Source organism: Thermobia domestica, chromosome 13, assembly GCF_964235325.1.
Source record: "Thermobia domestica chromosome 13, izTheDome1.hap1.1, whole genome shotgun sequence".
Taxonomy (NCBI): domain Eukaryota; kingdom Metazoa; phylum Arthropoda; class Insecta; order Zygentoma; family Lepismatidae; genus Thermobia; species Thermobia domestica.
Genome location: NC_137466.1, coordinates 140,638,611 through 140,657,858, shown reverse-complemented (window position 1 = coordinate 140,657,858; position 19,248 = coordinate 140,638,611). Strand labels below are relative to the sequence as shown.

Sequence of the window (19,248 nt, the reverse complement as noted above, 5' to 3'; positions counted from 1 at the left end):
CGTGCTAAGACTCCCAGTACGTAAAAGCTATAACAGTTCACATCTTCAAGATATATATTTGGCCATATATTAAACAAAGAATGCAAAGGATGCGTAAGACGGTCCTGTAAAAAGAGCGTTTGTGTTATACATCACATTTCGTTTATTGAATTGATTGACTCAGTTGCAAGAAAGCAATTTGAGATTGTAATTGAAACGAATACGAAACAGACTTATTTCGGTCTAATATCATGTCATTTCAGAACAAAATTTTATTTGGGTTTCCAGTAGTTTATCTCCGGCATACTAAGGCTTGCAGTACTTAAAAGAGTGCCACAGTTCGCATCCTCAAGAAACGTTTGGCTATAAGGGGTAATTTGGATAAGGGCGTATCGACCTATTTCCGGTAAAATGAGATTTACATATTTTCTGCAAGTTTGAGCATGTCCGTATATGTCTAGGTGGTGTTAAGATAATATATCTGCTCCGTAGCGAACGCCTCTCTCAAAAAATGGTGTGTTAATTCGTTGGTTAATTGGATAAGGGCGTTTGTTTTTCTGCTCTCCTGAAAAATTGAAGAATTGTTAGTTACGCCCTTATCCAAATTTACTGCAAGAGGATACATAAGGTGTCCCTTAGAAAAAGAACCTTTGTTTTATACATCACAACTCCTTTTTCGGCATCATCTGATCAGGTGATTTGTTTTCTATATGATTCTATATTACATGCAATATGTCATGTATACGTACATTGTTAATGTAAATATTAGTTGTGATGTAAGAATAACTCTCTTTCTTAAGAGCCGCCTTATGCACCTTCTTGTATTGTTTGCTTAATATACGACCAAACATGTCTTCAGGATGTAAACTGAGGCACTTTTTAAATACTGCGAGCCTGCATGCTGGAAATCCGATCGATTTTTGTTGTGAAATTACTCGGTATTAGACCGAAGTAAGTTTGTTTTGTGTTCGTTTCAGTTACAATGTCAAACGGGTTTCTTACAGCTGAGTCAACCAATTTTCCACTTTTCTGCAGGTATTTTTTTTTTTTTTTAAATTATGTTAATCTTTACTAAAACAGATGGGAATAACACTGCTAATAACATAATTATATGTTAGTCATTTTTCCGAGAATAACAAATAGAATAACGTCTAAAATTTATGATGAAACTTGACGATATTGTTATTCATCTTACAGAATCTGTTAGAATTACTTAACAGATTATTACAAATGCAGGACAAAATCCAAGAGGACAAATTCCAAGAAAAATTCTGACAAAACGGACAAAATACAGGGGACAGAACCATAGGCAAAGCATACTAAAAGGATTATTATTTTTTTTTAGCCAATCTGCCCTTTTATGACAACATTTTACATTTTATTGGGTTTTCAGTATTTAAAAAAAGAAAACTTATTTTAGTAAATAGAGTAAATACTGATAACATTTTAGAAGATATGATAATTGAAGAAAAAATAATCATATAGGGTATGCACTGGTACATCCAATATATACTACTATGATCTTGTCCCTTGGATTTTGTCCGCCATATCAGAATTCGTCTTGGATTTTGACTGCTTGGATTTTGTCCCTGCCCTCGTTATTACAATCATTAATTGCATAAAACAGAACAGAAACATTTTGGTGCTGCGTTTCCTTTAAAAAGTCCCTCCCCGCATAAAATTCATTGTCTTCAAAGATTAGACAGTGAGTTTGAGCTTATTTACTCGATCAGAAAAGCTCTTTCTTTGCAGCTATATAGACCCGTTTGGCAAACAACATCCAGCCGGAGCCTCCTTCCCTCTTATTACCCGAACCTTGTCGTGGCGAGATGGCTTAAACCCTGAAGGATGACCAATCGGATCTATATAGCTGCAAAGAAAGAGCTATTCGGATCGAGTAAATGAGCTCTAATTAGCACCTCGACTAGGTTTCACCTAATTAGTAACTCAAAATCTATTGAACGTTTTTGTAGTATGTCTTTCAAACAACTCGTCTAGAGAGCAGTTGATCAATATAACGAACGTACTGATCTGACAACGTATATAGGTGAAATCGAGGAAAATATAGAAATTGAAATATACCAAATGTGAAACATCTAGCCATAACAATGAGTCACATTAGTTGTGATACCAAATGACTTGCTGTTAACTAGATATTATGGATATGCTTTTCTCAACTTTATAGATCCATTGATATAGGATATTTATAGTGAAATAATATATTTTTTTGTTTTGTAACCTTGATATAGAATATAATTGGGTAGTGCATATTACATTCTTAATCTACTAGTCATGAGAAGCATTTATTATAGGTCAATAGTCATGAGAAGTACTCTGATATATAGGACATATAGGTCAATAGTCATGAGAAGCACTTTGGTATATAGGACATATAGGTCAATAGTCATGAGAAGAACTTTGATATATAGGACATATAGGTCAATAGTCATGAGAAGCACTTTGATATATGGGACATATAGGTCAATAGTCATGAGAAGCACTTTGATATATAGGACATATAGGTCAGGCTGTTGTATATATTTTTAGCTCTAAAGAGGCGGGGTCACTTCCGGGCAAGGAATCGAAACTTGCTTTGGAGCTTGCTCGACAGATCTTTTCAAGAAATATATAGGTTGTGTTCAGATCCAAAGTGCGACTTTGGAATCATCCAGGTTAGTCAAAATGGTGTTTGAATTGGGTGTGACCTGAGTATACATACACAAATCTTACATTAGTTTTGATCTTTTCATTCAAGATACAAGATAATAAACGCAACCTTTTCTCTAATATTATAAGCAAAGAATCATGGCAGAGATTTTCTTCATTCAGTTTAACATAGAGAAACAAATATTACAGATTATACAACTTAAACACATAAGTCACTAGTACTTGCTTCCATATCAGAGTTTACAAGGCATAATAATAACTTATATAACAGTAATTTTATTATAATGAAAAATTTAATTATTCATTTATTTATCTATTTATTTTACTTTTCACAGGTTATGTGAAAGACGAATTCCTAGCACTCTTTGTTTTCTTTCTGATCGCAAGCACAGAAACTAATGCTAGAGGCGCTGCATTTGCTCTCTATGAAATGGCGGTGAATCCAGAGGTCCAGAGCAAATTAAAACAAGAAATTGATGAAGTTTTAGACAAAAACGACAATAAATTGTCTTATGACGTGATTCAAGAAATGGAGTATCTGGATAGAGTGATGTCAGGTATTTAAACTCTGCAAAATTGAGGCTCCTAACGTTTGTTAATTTTTACACTCCACCCTATTTACTTTTCTTCTATGTTCGTATAAATAGAAATTTTATATTTTTTTTTACAAAATGTATCTTAATTTATTACAAACATTTTAGTATTAATTTTCTCCTAAATCTTATATAGTTGTATGACTTGTTGAATAAGTACGAGATAAGTTCGGGAAGTAACCTCCGATTGGTCACTGTGCGTGATGTAATGGGGCAGCGCTACCATCTTTGCACAGATGAGAGTCGTACGTAGATCAGTCTGCATGCAAACGTAGTGAAGGTTGTCTGATCGTTAGTTGCAGTTTTCTAGCGTCTTAAAATGTACACAGCAATAGAAAACCCAGCCAAGTGCGAAATGCGAGCTATTATACGTTTTCTTACGGCAATACAATATTCGGCAGCATCTATCCATCAGGAACTTTGTGCCGTGTATGGACGAAGTATGATGAAAGAAGTTCTTCGTGAATGGGTTCGTTCACTCAAAAGTGGACGAACGAAGATTCATGACGAAGAGAGGAGTGGCAGGCCATCAGTGGTTACTGGTGAACTTATTCAGAAAATTGATGAAAAAGTTCGTGAAAATCGACGTTTCACTATCTCGGAGCTTTCCGATGAATTTCCACAAATCTCCAAGATTATGTTATACGACGTAATGGCACAGAAATTGGGCTATAGAAGTACTGTAGCTTAAGGCACAGGCGACAGATTTTTATGCTGACCGAATTTCTATACATAAGCTAGTGCAAAGATATGATAAATGCTTGGTGTTTATGGAAAGTATGTTGAAAATAGAGCAAAGAAGTGGTTTTCAGATGTATATAATAAATTCCACTTATTTACTTTGGTGTTTCTTTTTTTAAGCAATCGGAGGTTACCTTCCAGATGGCCCTCGTATTTAAAATGATTCTCTGCTCTGGTTAATTCAAATTTATGAAATGAAGTTAAACGAGTTCTTTAGTTTAAACGGGATGAATAATTAATGGCCATTAAACTTTCATCAATCAATCTTTGATTAACAAAAGTTAATGATTATAAATAAAATTTGTAGAATGAAAATGTGAGAGTAATGGGATAAAAAAAAAACTTACGGACACGATGTTAACCACGAGTAGCATGCCTGCAAAACTATCGCCTACACTGTCGATATTCTTGTTTATTTGTCACCATTGTTTCTTTATCAACATCAAGTTACCTGACAACTTCTTCCCCTCTTACTGAGAAGGCTAAAAGTAAACTGTAACGTCAGACTGCATTTAGTTGCAAATGACTTCTTTATTGGAGGTTTTTCTAGTATCATTCCGAGGACTTGGAATCCTCTTTCAGCCGATGTCCCACAGACAAAGTATAAACTATTATAAATATAACTAATTGTCAATTACTCGCTTCGCTGGGTTAAAACAAGGAATATTAGTAATATGTTCCGTTAGTCAGTCACTTTTTACTATTCTGAAGCGCTCTCTGATATCGATTATGTTTCGTTCAGTTTTATATATCTCTCCTTTCCCTTCCCCAAGTTGCTGGGCTGAATTTGGATTTAAACGACACCGAAAGTGTTACTGTTACTCTCTGCGACCTCCAAAACTATGGATTTGACACTAATATCGGCCATTTTCGATCATATATATATATATATATATATATATATATATATATCCCTCTTCTCCATAAGTTGCAGGGCTAAATTTGGAGTTAAACGGCATCGGAAAAAAATCACTGTCCATATCAGGGACAGCGAAAACTATGGATTCGGCACTAGATAATATTGGTCATTTTCGATCATTTTTATATATCTCCCCCCTCCTCCTCCCGTAAGTTGCACCGCCAACAAAATGAAATAATAAAAAAACATTCCAGACGGGAACTTCATAGATGCTGATAATTTCATTGAGATTAGGTCGGGTGGTTCAAGAGTTAATAAGTCAGAAACATGGTCACTTTCATTTTTATTTATTTCGATAGAGCGCCATTTCCCCTCACTTGAATGATGCTTGGAGTCATATCACCGCCTTATGTTTCAAAGTATATGACGTTTTACTTTTTAATTGCTTCTTAGTACATTTCTTCTCTACAGTTTAATTAATACCTTATTCTCGTTAAAAAGTGGATTATTTCTGGTATGTAGTTTATTGGATCTTTATTTACGTTACTATATATCACCGATATTTTCACGAACTGGCGAATATCTCATTTCCTATTGTAAGGGGTCACTGGTTCGTTTTACCTTAAAAGTTAATCTTCATAATAATTTACACGCCTTGTATCACTTTCTTAACTGTCGTTTAATATTTGATCACTTGTAAGTGTACATAATCGACTTTTCTACATATACAATAAAAATATTTGTTCCTTCATACATTCACTTCCTTACTCGTTAATATGTCTTCGTATATGTATATTATTTACGACGTTGCTATAGAAACATCAACACACACTTAATTTTGTTACTGATTACCTAAATAATAATTCGAAATCTCAATATATCTTTCTTTTCCTTATACATCATATTGCTCACATAATTCGCCTCTGATTCCTTTCATTAAATAGGCAGAGATTGCTAATAAAACAAAATGAAACATACAACGTTATCGTTGTACTATGCATCGTGGACCTGCAAATGTGCAAAACCTTGATTTCGAGAAAAATTGCGTTAAAACTCGTGAACTTTATGCTACTTGCGAACGACTGAAAAAAATATTCGAGGCAAACTTAATGGCAGCTTCACACGTTGTCAGAACAATTTACAAATTGTTCCAACTTAAATAGCGCACAAAACTGATCCAATCAAATTTGCACATTCACCGGTTGGTGATGCATAGGAAATCAAATATTCGTTAGTTCGTAAAAACATAACGATATATTTTCCAGAAATATTTAGTTTTCTTATAATGTATTTAAATACCGTAAGACGGGTTTACTTTGCATATCAGAGGTTATTTTTCACAAAATATGAAAAGAGTTTCACAGTCCTCTGTCGGCAAAACCATGAACAGTAAAGGAGAAGTTTCAACTACAACCACAAGATAGAACATTTAACTGTATTTAGTTTGTTGGTTGTTAATATCAGCTATAATTACCGGGAAGGTAGATTGTTGTAGAGGTATGGAAAGCAGTCACTGTAAAGGCCTTCAAAATTTGAAAAATATTACGTACAAGAATTTCGTCAAAATTAAGTCAGTTTCGTGGAATATTACTGTGTATAATGGGACTTTAATGCAATAGTTGAAATTGAAATGTGGAACGTTTTAAACTCATTAAAAAAAAGAAGTAAAACTGGAAGAACGCGGTTTCAGCCTCTTCTTGGGGTTACTTTGCTCCGGTCCAAAATACCGCATAGATAGGAATTTATTATTACTAGAACCTCCTGCATTCTAAATTTAGGTAAACTTTCTACTTAGATAGATGCCGGAATGAATTTCTTGTCGGAAAATAAATTATGAACAGTGGCGGATCCAGAAAAGTAGTTTGAGATCGGCTTCCCTACGAAGACATCGTTTTTTTTTTTTTTTTCAAGAAATCACTAGAGTTTTGGGGGCCTTGCAGCTTATACACATAGGAATGATTAACATTAGATTAAAAAAAAAATCATGCAATTTGGGAGGGCTTGAGCATGAAGGTCCAAAACCCTATAAATCTTTCACTGATACGGTTAGGATGATATTCTTGGACATAAGGAATAATCAAGGCAAATCAGTTCACCTGATATTTTTTCTGTTCCTGAGTTGGCATTTTTGTGGGACGTATGGTAAGCTATTAGAATGTGGTTCCTGTGGAGTACCAGAAAATACATAATTTTCTTTACAAATATCGATAATTGAAACTAAGTACTGATACTGGTACCATAATTTTAATATCAATATTTGTGCATGAAGTTTTGTGTAGAAAGTAAAATGTATAAATACTGAAGGGAAAACATTGCACAGAAACGTTATGTTCGTATGTTGAACATACTTTTTTGTATGTTGTGAGGTTATTTTACGCCAAAGTTAATATTTCAATAACTATCGTCATACTTAATGTTTACTAATGAACTTGCACTAATGTTGTGGGGGCGCGGTGGCCCAGTGGTATAGTCGTGTTGTAGCAGCGGTGGCGAGCAGACCTGCGGAATGCGCTGTTGCTTGTTTATACGGCATACCTTCATACTTCAAGTTAGAATTCTTCTGATCGTCTAAATGGTAGTGAAACGAGTTAATACTTTGCGTGTAAACTTTAGTAATGTGCCTACTCGCCCAGTTACTTATAGAATACATGAATTCATATTTGACAATTTCAAGTTAAGCAATGACCAAGTTGTGAGTATTGAATTAGACAATTACCGACGTTGTGTGTTCGTTAAGTTAATATCCCAGCTTTTGTGTGAACAGATAATTCGAGATAATAGTACTGGATTACGATATACTGATGAAAATGGAGTGTATGAAGTGAGTGTGGAAGTTGCAGATAAGCCTGTTACTTTAGTTAAATTATCTTTAGTGCCAAGTGAATTGGACGATGAAGAAATACTAAAAGTGTTGACACCATATGGTAGTGTCAAAAATATCAAGGACGAGTTTTATGATAGTAGTCATCGATACCGAGTGCGTACTGGACGGAAACTGGTGTACATACAGTTAGATAAGGCAATTCCATCGTCTATTGAAATCCAAGGTCAACGATACTTAGTATCATATTTTGGTCAGGAACGTACCTGTTTTGCTTGTAATAGCCCTCAACATCGATATGACCAATGTGATAGACGTAATGTAAACTCAAAACCTGTAGTGCAATCTTCAACCGAAGTTAACCTAGTCCGGACACTTAATTCTGTTACGAGTGTACAACCTGTTGTTTCATTATCTTCGTCTTTTAGTGACAAGGATTTTCCCCCATTAACTAGTGACAGTGATAAAGTTGTGTCACCTTCTTGTGCGGAGATAGTGAATGCTGACACTGATAATGTTCCATCGGTAGCTTCGGCTACTTCTGAATGCAGATCTAACCCAGTACTTGAGCATACTTCGGATAACCAGCCACCTGTCGAGGTTTCTTTGCCTCCCGCAATAGGTTCTGTTTCATCTCCAGTTATAATTAGTGTCTCCGACTCGATACCTCCAGCGGTTTCTATTGCTGACGCTGCTGACTGTGTTTCTGACGATATACGTAAGTGATGTTGCAGATGTTCCTATTACTATTGACAGTGGTCCATCTGAGAGTGAGAAATCCATTTCATCTTATAATCATACCTTCGTTTTAGCCTCAGTTCCCTCGCAAAGTAGTTCTAAAGAGCGATCCTCTCAAGATAAGAAGAGACGGAAAACAGTGAAAGACGGTAAAGTTTCTTCATCTGCTAGAAAACCTGATAAACCAGCTAGTGATGCTTTGTACAGGATAACTAGTGCTAATGTTTCCAAACAATTGCAGCTTGTTGCAACAACTTCGGTAGAAGACAGTGCCTCTGGATCTGTAGAGTCTCCACTTTCTGGTGTCACTGTCACCTAGTGATTCTTGTGTGTGTGACATGATATGTTCCTAGTGTGTTTCCGAGTCAGTCCTCCCACTTCGTATCTACGTCATCTCATCATGTACTACCAAGTCTGTCTCCCTCCCTACCTTTTCATGGCAATTGTTCTTACCATTGCTAGTATTAATCTAAATGGAATATCTTTACCCACACAGTATCATGCTCTGTCTGATTTTTTGTTGAAATCTGAAATTGAGGTGGCTTTTCTGCAAGAGGTAGGTCCGGAAGTGGTGAATGTACATGATTCATATCACGTTTATAACAATTCAACGTATAATCGTCTTGGTACTGCGATTTTGGTTAAAGATGGGTTACCGTTTACGAATGTACAATGTTACCCCAGTGGTAGAATTATACGAGGTGATTTGTTTGGTATGACTATGATCAATGTGTATTCCCCATCTGGAAGTCATAATCGTGGTGCGCGCAACACATTTTTTGCGACTGATGTTGCGACATCGTTTAGTTGTGCCTCAGACAATGTCATTTTGGGGGGTGATATGAATTGCGTATTGAATGGACCCAGGGTTTAATTATTGTGCTTCTCTTGATGAACTCATCTCTCATTATCCCTTGTATGATGCGTGGCAACTAAGGAACAGTGATCTGTTGGGGTACACCCTGATTCGCCAGAATAGTGCGTCGAGAATCGATAGATTCTATTTGACGGAATCTCTTAAATCTCAGCTTTTTGATATATACCGTTATCCTGTTTGTTAAGATTTTATGTGATAAAATTGTGCGTGGACGTGGTTACTATCATATGAATGAAACACTATTAACAGATGAGGGATTTCTTACATTGTTTCAGAGTAAATGGGACTATTGGAGGCAGCAAGCAAAACGGTATCCAAATATCCTCGTATGGTGGACTACCTATTTTAAACCTAACCTAATACGCTTCTGTAAATGGTACTCTGGTGAACGCTCTCGTGATCGCCTGAAATTGTATAATTTTTATTACGGATGTTTATTAGAGGCTCAACGAGATGCTCTTTCCGACAGAACATTGTTGCCCCTTGTTAAAAAATATAAAGCAAAACTCTTAGATTTTCATAGGATTCAAGTTCAAGGTGTAAAAATTAGGAGTAAGGCTCTTATGTTTGATGTTACTGAACAGTGTTCTCTTACTCACCTTTTGCAAGAAAACCGGCGTGGCAAGCGCCGCCTGATCAAGACGGTTCTTACTCCGGATGGAGATCCCTGCAAGAATGTTTTTGCAATTCAAAAGGTATTTTATGATCATTATTTAAAACTTTTTGGTGAATCACGAGGACTGGATGTTGACAATTTTATTTTTGAAGTTATTCCTAACGTCATAACAGATGATGATAATATGTCTTTGACGGCGCCCTTTACATATGAAGAAGTAAAGTTGGCAACATTTGCTGCAAAGCCAGAAAAATCGCCCGGACAAGATGGAATATCGGGTATATTGTATCAAAAACTTTGGCCCGTCATAGGTCAGACACTTACTGATGTAGTCAATGCTTGGTTTTTTGCTTCCGAACATATCTGTCGACCCAATCCTGCTGTCACTATTTTCATACCCAAAGTGCCTCAACCAACAATGGTTGAACATTTTAGACCTATTTCCCTTTTAAATACTGATGTTAAAATTATTAGTCGTTGTTTGGCTTCTAGATTAGCTCCATATATGAATAAGTTGCTGGGTGATTTGCAATATGCTGCAGTTAAGGGTAAGACTATATATAAGATTTTAATGAATGTTAGAGATTGTATTACAATATGTCAAGATTGTGAGATTACCGCAGCTATTGTTAATTTAGATTTTCAGAATGCATTTGATAACATTGAGCATTCCTATTTGTGGAGAGTTTTGACTGGTTTTGGTTTTAATGCTCGTATTATACAATGGTTTAAATTCTTCTATAAAGACGCTGCGACTAAATTAAATATTAATGGTCATCTTACCCTTCCCATCAAAGTAGTTCGTAGTATTCGACAAGGAGATCCTATAAGCTTACAATTATTTACCTTGGCTATTGCACCCTTCTTGTATGATGTAAACCGCAAGATTCAGGGTTTTGATGTTATTGCACGTCCTCTACGTGTGTGTGGATATGCTGATGATGTCAATGTTTTCCTGCATTCTGTTCATGATTATAACCTTTTAATGCAAAGTGTTGCTAATTATCAACAAGTGTCTGGAGCTCTCTTGAATAGAAAAAAATCAACCGGTCTTATAATATATAATTCTGAGGAGTTTAGTAAAATTCAGGACATTAGATTTCAATCGAGGATTAAAATACTAGGAATATCCTTTATGAGTAATCTTGTTGAAACAGTAAAATATAATTATGACCTTGTCATTAATAAAATCAGGCATTTAAGTCTCTTGCATAAATGTAGGTCGCTATGTTTATTGTCTCGTGCTCGACTTCTCAACGTTTATATATTGAGTAAACTGTGGTATGTTGCTAACGTCTTTGCCCTGCCTTCTACAGCAGGCAAAAAACTACAAAGTGTTTGTGGTTGGTTTTTGTGGAACAATTGTGTGTTTCGTGTTCGCTATAATGACATCTGTTTATCGGTAGCGAACAGAGGCATTAACATGACTCACGTGCAGTTCAAGGCTGAGAGTTTGTTTATAAGACGTAACTTGACTGCCTTAGTTGAAGATGTACCCTCTCCCACTAGACACTTGCTGCGATATTTATTGGATACGATCGATCCAACACTGCCGTTGGCGATCGCTTCCCTCCCCTCCAGTTGCTCTTACTTAACTAATGTCTTGTGTGCCTATCAATGTCATCGAACTCCCGATGTTTTGACTTTAACAAGTAAACAATGGTACATGCACCACCTACAACAGTTATCACCATGCAAATTAATAGAAAGAGAACCAGAATACAATTGGCATATAATATTTCGTAATATACACTCAAAATATTTAACAGCAGAAAATAAATCCTTTTGGTACATAGTAGTGAATGACATTGTAGATACGAAAGTAAAACGAAATAAATGTGGGTTTAGTGCTGATATAATATGTTCTTTATGCGGTGCTGCTGATTCCTTGAGTCATAGATTAACAACTTGTGTGAACAGCAAACAAATCTGGTACCAATTGCAGCGATTTTTGGGTCTTATTATGCGCCAACCTCGTCGCTCAATCGAGGTCAATCTCCTGTTACGACCGGAATATTCTCTGTATCCCAAAACGAAACACAATGCTGTTACCTGGCTTATAGCGCAAACAATTACGTATGTACTATCAGTGAAAACTGCAGGTAATTCTTCGTTTTATATTGAATATCTTCAAACTAATTATGACAAAATGAGCTCCATTATGAAAACTTGTACTTTTGCTCGTTTTCTCGACAATACCATACATGCGTAATTAAATTGTACTCATTTGTTATTCCAATGAGTTTTTAGTCATTTGTAAAACTTGTGTATATGCTACATATGTTCTTTAAAAAAAAGCTCAAAATGTACAACTTGTATCTATGCTCCATAAGCAGTTTTTTTTTAGTTTTTTTTTTCTTTCCTTGAGTTACATTGTGCATTATTAGCTGTATATATTTATATTATTCTGCAGTTGTGTTAATGATCGTATGTATCGAACTCTATTAGTTAATAAAAAAGTTGTTAAAAAAAGTGGTAGAGCGTTCACCTCCGGTGCTTGGGGTTCATGGTTCGATCCCAGCTCGCGACGTGTGAAATTTGTGGTAAATAAACACCGTGCTCTTGGGTTTTCTCGGGGTTCTCCCGTTTCCTCCCATTTTCTTCATTCCACCATTTCACTCATCTCTCATCATCACCGTCTCCTTTAGCTTAACCGGCATAATCGTGAGACGTAAAAGTTCAAGATTTCATTTTTCATTTTTGCACTAATGTTTTCCTTATATACATATGTAGCTGTTATATGTTTAAAATATAGAGTCCTAAATCATTACGTTTGTAAGTTACATGCGATTTTCTTTAAAATACCCTAAATGTTGTACAAAGTAACCCCGTCTTACGGTATATACGTAAACTACTACCGGTACTACGTTCTTGTAATAAAAGGATATATGAAAATGAAATTAGATTAAGATTATTAACAACTAAGATTTGTTTTAAATCAGCAATAAAAAAATACTGCACAAGGCATTCTGGGGTGAAGAATACATTCATTAATATTCATACTAAGAATTGATTTAATTGTTTCATTGAATATCACTCATTGCCGCTCTCAGAATGCGTTATTTCAGAAGACAATATTAAATTTTGGTTATGTACAGTGAAAACATAATAGTTGTACAAGGCTTGAACCAACTCTGTGCTAAGTACTGCATATCTTTACTGTAACACTGAAAATACTTGTTATGTTTCTACTCACAATTAAACTGTAATTCATAACTGCCATCAGGCGGAGACAGTTATGAGTGATTTTTCTTTACGAATTCAAACTGGAACATTCTGCACTAGCAAACCGTAAAGAACATTGTCAGTACATTTGGGCCAGGAAGGGCGAATGAATGCACCATTTGTCGTTAATGTCAAATTGTCATTTGTCAAATTTTGTTCCAGTTACACAGAATTGCAAAATGAGCTCCGAAAGCATCGATCATCATTATGTTCCGATGTGTTTTTCAGAAACATCGTGGAAGTAGACGATCGGGAAAATGTCGGTGCCATTGAAGACACTTTACCACTGTCGTTCGGCTGCTTGGGCTCCACAAGAGTTGACACAAACAAGAAACGTAGCATTGAGGTTGCAGTTTTCTGAGTATAAGTAATAACTGAAAAAGTTTCCTTCGTCGGATTATCACTTCAGATGCTATGAGAATAATAAGCGGTCAGGACGATGGTTGGATCATGGTCAACTTCCAAAATTTCATGAACCTCTCGCCACCCTGTGGAGGCATCTCTGAGTGATTTTTCTTTACAAATTCAAACTGGGACATTCTGCACAGCGAGCCGCAAAGAACATTATCAGTGCATTTGAGCCAGGAATTCTGAATGAATGACCATTTGTCGTTGGTTTGTCAAATTACGTTCCAGTGACACAGTATTGCAAAAAGATCTCCGTGGGAACTGATCATCATCATGTTTCTATGATCTCTTCCGAAACACTGTGGAAATAGACCATCGGAAAGATGTCCGTATCATTGCAGATGAGTTAGACATACACCATACCGGCAGGTATCTGCAGTCAGTAAGGTTAAAATGTTTGACTTTTCGGTTCCACAAGAGTTGACACCGCCAAGAACAAACGCTGTCTAGAGGGTGCAGTTTTCTGAATGTAAGGAATAACTGGAAAAGTTTCCTGCATCGTACCATCACTTGAAATGCTATAACAATAATAAGCAGTCAGGACAATGGTTGGATCGTGCGTGATCAACTTGAAAACAGTTTCATGAACTACCTCGCAACTCTGTCGAGGTATGATTCCTGATAGTATGGCGATCTATGATGGAGCGTTTTTTCTCAGGTGAGGTGAAACCATCAAAGCAGATCGTTAGAATGCTCCGTGAAATGTACTCATTCATCGTATTCTTCTGTCATTTCTTTCTTCGATTACCATCTTATTTGGTATCGCAATCACTTCTTGGGATGGAAGATCTTCCCTGATGATTGGAGGATGTAACATGCAGTTGGGAAGTTCTTCGCATCGCTGATTTCGAACTTATTTCGTCACGGAATCCAATTATTGGCTGAGCGATGGCAAATGACACAGCGAGCATTTCAGTCGTCTCGTAGTAACTTAATATAACTATCAACTCACTTGAGCTAGGTTTCGACTAATACTGTACTTCACTGATAGAGGAATCTCGACTATGACACTAACGTTAACCTCCAGTTACTTAAGGGTCTCTTTTTACATTCATATATCTTTCACTGTCTTATTTGTTGCTGGCTATACGAACTAACGTCTTCACTTTCCCTTCCTGCTGTTATATCATTATTTTCTATGAGCTTTGTTTTGAAATCAAGAAAATATATGTTTTTATTATCACTATTAGTTTTTCTTTAAGTTTATCGTTTATTGTTTTTATTAGTTACTATCTTCATAAAAAATATTCATCTAAATCAGGATTTCTAAACCTATTTAATATCACGACACCTTTTATCATACTTACTATCCATATCCATACTTACTTATCCACTTGCCAGTAACCCCTAAAAATAATTTTTCGCTTTGTGTGTACTATTAACCCTTATATGAGGGGTATAGTATCAAAACGTACCATATCCATTTTTTCACTTTTTGAGAAAATAAGAAAAACATGTACAGTAACTCTGTTATAACAAGTGACTTTTATTTTGATCTTTAACAATGAAATCTGTTACTTTCATTGTTGTCTACAAAAATGTTCGCACGCACAAAATCGAACACTGAGCAATAATAAAGCTTTTTAGACAATATACGCAGGATATGGTAGTGGAAGTGAAAAATGGATATGGTAGGTTTTGATACTAGACCCCTCATATGGGAATAGAAGTAACAATTTGATAGTAAATGTAGTAGTACAGACGCCTGAAACTTACAGAATAGTTCAAGAATTAAGAAATTCATACAAATGGACAGCAAACGAGGCTAGAAACTCAATAGGATTTAGCAGGAATAAGTTCTGACTCCATTTATAATATCTTTTATATAAAGGTTGTACGGGTGGGTACGTCGTCCCGTATATACTAACGTCATGAAGTATAAGTTTTGATCCGGGAACTTAACATTTGAAACTTAGTGACAATTTTACTTTTATTTGAGGAACAAAATGAATCTTAGTTATAGATATAACATAGATATGCTATGTGATTAATTATATTTTTTTACCTATTATTATTTTCAGAGAGTCTCCGGATGCATCCAGCATTTCCAATTACAAATCGTTGTTGTGTAAAAGACTATAATGTACCTGGAACAAAGTTTGTAATAGAGAAGGGAACTCATGTATATTTTCCTCTGTTGGGATTACATTATGATCCTCAATACTATCCAGAACCGTACAAATTTGATCCTGACAGGTTTACAGAAGAAAATAAGAAGACGAGACCAAGCTTATCTTATATACCCTTCGGTGGAGGCCCAAGAAAATGTACAGGTAAGAACATTAAAATGTTGTGCCATCTCTTAAAAAGCACATTTCTTACATAAATCGTAGGCCTTTGCTTAACCATACTTCCTTCTAACTTCTTTAACCTTTATTTGATTTTAACGTTAAAGTGAGTTTAAAGAAGCCCTTTCAACCAATAAATGGCAGCACGCTTTCCCTAGTTTTTCAATGTAGAAATTAATCAAAAAGTTGTTGCCGTTTTAGAGCAGTGATAAGTGCAGAGGAATATAGTGGACGATACGTACCTTTAGGTTTCGAAGTAATCTTCATAAGATCTTTTGCCAATGTTCCTACAGCTGCACAATGCCCTGGTGGTAAAACTCGACAGTCGTGGATGCAAACAAGCCTGTGAATGCGTTCCGCAAGTCTCCCTCATTTGCCAAGGATCTCCTTCAGAGGTGGTTGTCGAGGGAATGAAAGAAGAGGTAATTTGTTGGTGCAAGGTCTGGTGAGTATGGTGCATGGCACAGTATTTCTCAGCCAAGTTTCTGGCGGGTCTCCCAGGTCCTCTTTGCCACATGTAGTTTGGCATTATCGTGCAGGAACAGCACGCCCTTATGATTCATTAATGTCGGCTTCTTTTGCCGCAATGCACGGTGTACCCTCCGCAACAGAGTTCAGCAGTAATGATCTAACAATTTGGAAAGAGCTCGTAATGCACCACATCCCAACAATTCAGCCGTACTGAGTGCAAAGGTGGTCTTTAAGTGAGAGGAACAGGGTCATGTGGCGACAACCAGTGTCTAGTACGTTTCAGAGCGTCATAGAAAACCCATTTTTTGTCAGCAGTGAGCAAGCGATCAAAGATGGGTGTGTTCAGAGGCAGAGGAAGCAAGAGGCAAATAGGCCGTCAGTCGATGTTCATTGTTGGCTGTCGAAAATGTGTGGGGAACCCACTTGCTTAACTTGAATGACTTCCGTATTCCATGCAGGTGCAGTCTGAACGTTTCACTGGTAACATGAAACATTTCTGCAAGTTCATCACACGTTAGACGACTATTTTCCTTGATAGCTGCTTTCAGAGTCTCATCATCCAACACATGTGGTCGTCCACTGCGAGCTTCATCCGAAATCCTTACATCTCCTGAACAGAATTTCTGGAACCACTCCCCCAAATGCCTGACATATGCGGGGACTTGAAGCGTCAGCTGGCAGGCTCACTTTACTCATATAACGAACAAGCTGCTTCGATACCAAAAATTCTCTTTGATACTTAATGAGCTATGACTGCTATGTGTGTGTGTGTTACATGCCTGTATTACTGAAATTCGATGATCAGATTAACTTCCGATCTCTTGGCAAACACGTGAGTCATTTCGTTTCCTCTGTATGTGCGCGTGATAGTGGGAGTCAAAACCAGCACGAACTTTCTTGGTTACCTTGTATAACAAAAAATATGTTTTGAAAACATGTATGTGATTAACTTTATTTCCTCATCATTACATACTGGTATATTTATGTGTATTTTCATATTTCTTTTAGTTTCAACAAAGTGCACCTTGTATTGTCTTAATAACTAAGCTAATTGATTTTATGTCATTTGCTCTTATTTCCAGCTGTCAAATATGCGCTGATGGTTCTTAAAGTAATAATGATTCATGTGTTGAACCACTATGAGCTGTACGCATGTGAGCAGACACCAGTTAACCCAAAGCTTCATCCATACGTGATATTCCTCCATCCACGACAAGATTTGGTGATAAAACTGAGAAAACGAGAAGAGTGTCGCAATATCAGTTAACGAAAATTACCAGTGAACTCTTAATTAATGGAATAAATAAAGCAAAGGGTCAGGCAATATTTGTATGTGGCATAATGTGAACTTACAAAGAATTTGTGCAATATGTTCAATTTTATAACAGTATCATATGCATTTAAAATTCTAGATGGTGGCATATTTACGTTTGTACGTTTTATGTGTAATATTTATTTAAAAAATACAACATAATTTGTATCTAAATTCTCATCTGTGTCTTAACTGAAGCCTCATTCAGGTTATGGACAGCGGTTAATTAATCCAAAATAGGTGTGGAAGTTCTGAGTTAATATCAGTTATTACTAAAGATGAATATGCGCATGTATTTGGGCAATCGTAGTACTATCAAGCTATGTCGGGTGGACAGCTTACCTTGAAATGTCCTTGTAACCTTTAAACTAATAGATAAAAGTCACTGAAGTATTGAACGATGCGGATATCAAAAGAAGACCGTGTTTGACGTACTCTGCAATACCATCAAATTAACACTATTAACGTTCCAACACAAAGTCACTTAAAAAAAAAGATGGCTGTACATCAGATTATTATAAGTCAAATTTACATGATAAAGAAAACATAACAATACCAATAAAAACGGTGCAGCAAAAGGAACATCAATATTTTGAGACCTCTATACTGGACAACAAATTTTAACTTTTTTCATGCTTCGGAAAAGAAAATTACATTTTCTTATACAAATGATAATGCTTAATACAAAAATGACCATAAGAATGCCGAATTGGTTCGAGTTTAAGTGTAATCGACAGAATGTGTTATATGCAGAAGGCTCTTTCATCCTTATGGTGGCAATTTTCAGTCGTCACCAGAGGCGCTAGTTTCGCGTCAGCGGCGTGACGCATGCAGTACGGAGTAGCCAGACACTTGTGTACAAGCCGTGCAGAGGAGAGACGTGTGTGATTAGAATGTCGCCGAAAATCGACTCTTTTTGAGAGGGCTACATCGTAGCACTTTCTGATATAGGCTACAGCTATAGCCGAATAAGAACACAGTGCAAGAAGAAAGGTTTCACAGTGTCTGATAAGGGAATTAATGCAGCCATCCATCGCAATGCAAACCCAGAGCAAACCATTGCCATGCGTCGTCGAAAGGGGCAAAAGAAGCAACCGGCTCCACAACTTAGTCAAGACGTCATTGCCAAGGTCCGCTGGTTTGTGACCCAGGAGAATCCACCCACCCAACGTGACATAGCGAGGCGTGTTGGATGGTCAACTGCAACTGTACACCGAATCATACGCGACAATTTGGGACTCAGAAGTGCACACAAGCGGCCGGTCTACGTTCTGAAGCCAACGCACATCGCAGAACGGCGGGTGGCATGCAAATGGCTGTATGAAGGTTGCCTGGCATGTAACAAATGGCGTTATGTGATCACCTTAGATGAAGCATGGGTCTATTTGATAGGATCCCAGCAGGTGCGTGCAATTTACTACCGCCGCAGTGATGGAACCGATCATGCAAAGTGGGTTCGCTCCTACAAAGAGAGCTTTCCAAAGGGATTTATGGTAGTGACGGGTTTCTGTGCAAAAGGAAAGCTTCCGATACACCGGGTGTCATCAAATGTCAAGGTGAATGCAGCGTATTATATCGAGCATGTACTGGACCCCATCTATCGCCAACATGCCAAGACTTTGTATGACAATGACACTGACAGAGTGTTCATCC

The 19,248-nt window shown here is 36.7% G+C and overlaps 1 protein-coding gene across 1 annotated transcript in view; it reads left to right on the top strand.

Moving 5' to 3' along the window:
* LOC145668596 (cytochrome P450 6j1-like) overlaps positions 1–17,747 on the top strand; it is a 36,529-nt gene extending 18,782 nt beyond the window's left edge. Inside the window, exons 3-5 of the mRNA XM_081736618.1 lie at positions 2,982–3,203; positions 15,546–15,797; positions 17,366–17,747. Of these exons, the coding sequence (XP_081592744.1) occupies positions 2,982–3,203; positions 15,546–15,797; positions 17,366–17,550 (659 nt within the window). The 3' untranslated portion in view covers positions 17,551–17,747. The remainder of the gene's footprint in view (positions 1–2,981; positions 3,204–15,545; positions 15,798–17,365) is intronic.
* The last annotated feature ends 1,501 nt before the right edge of the window (positions 17,748–19,248 follow it).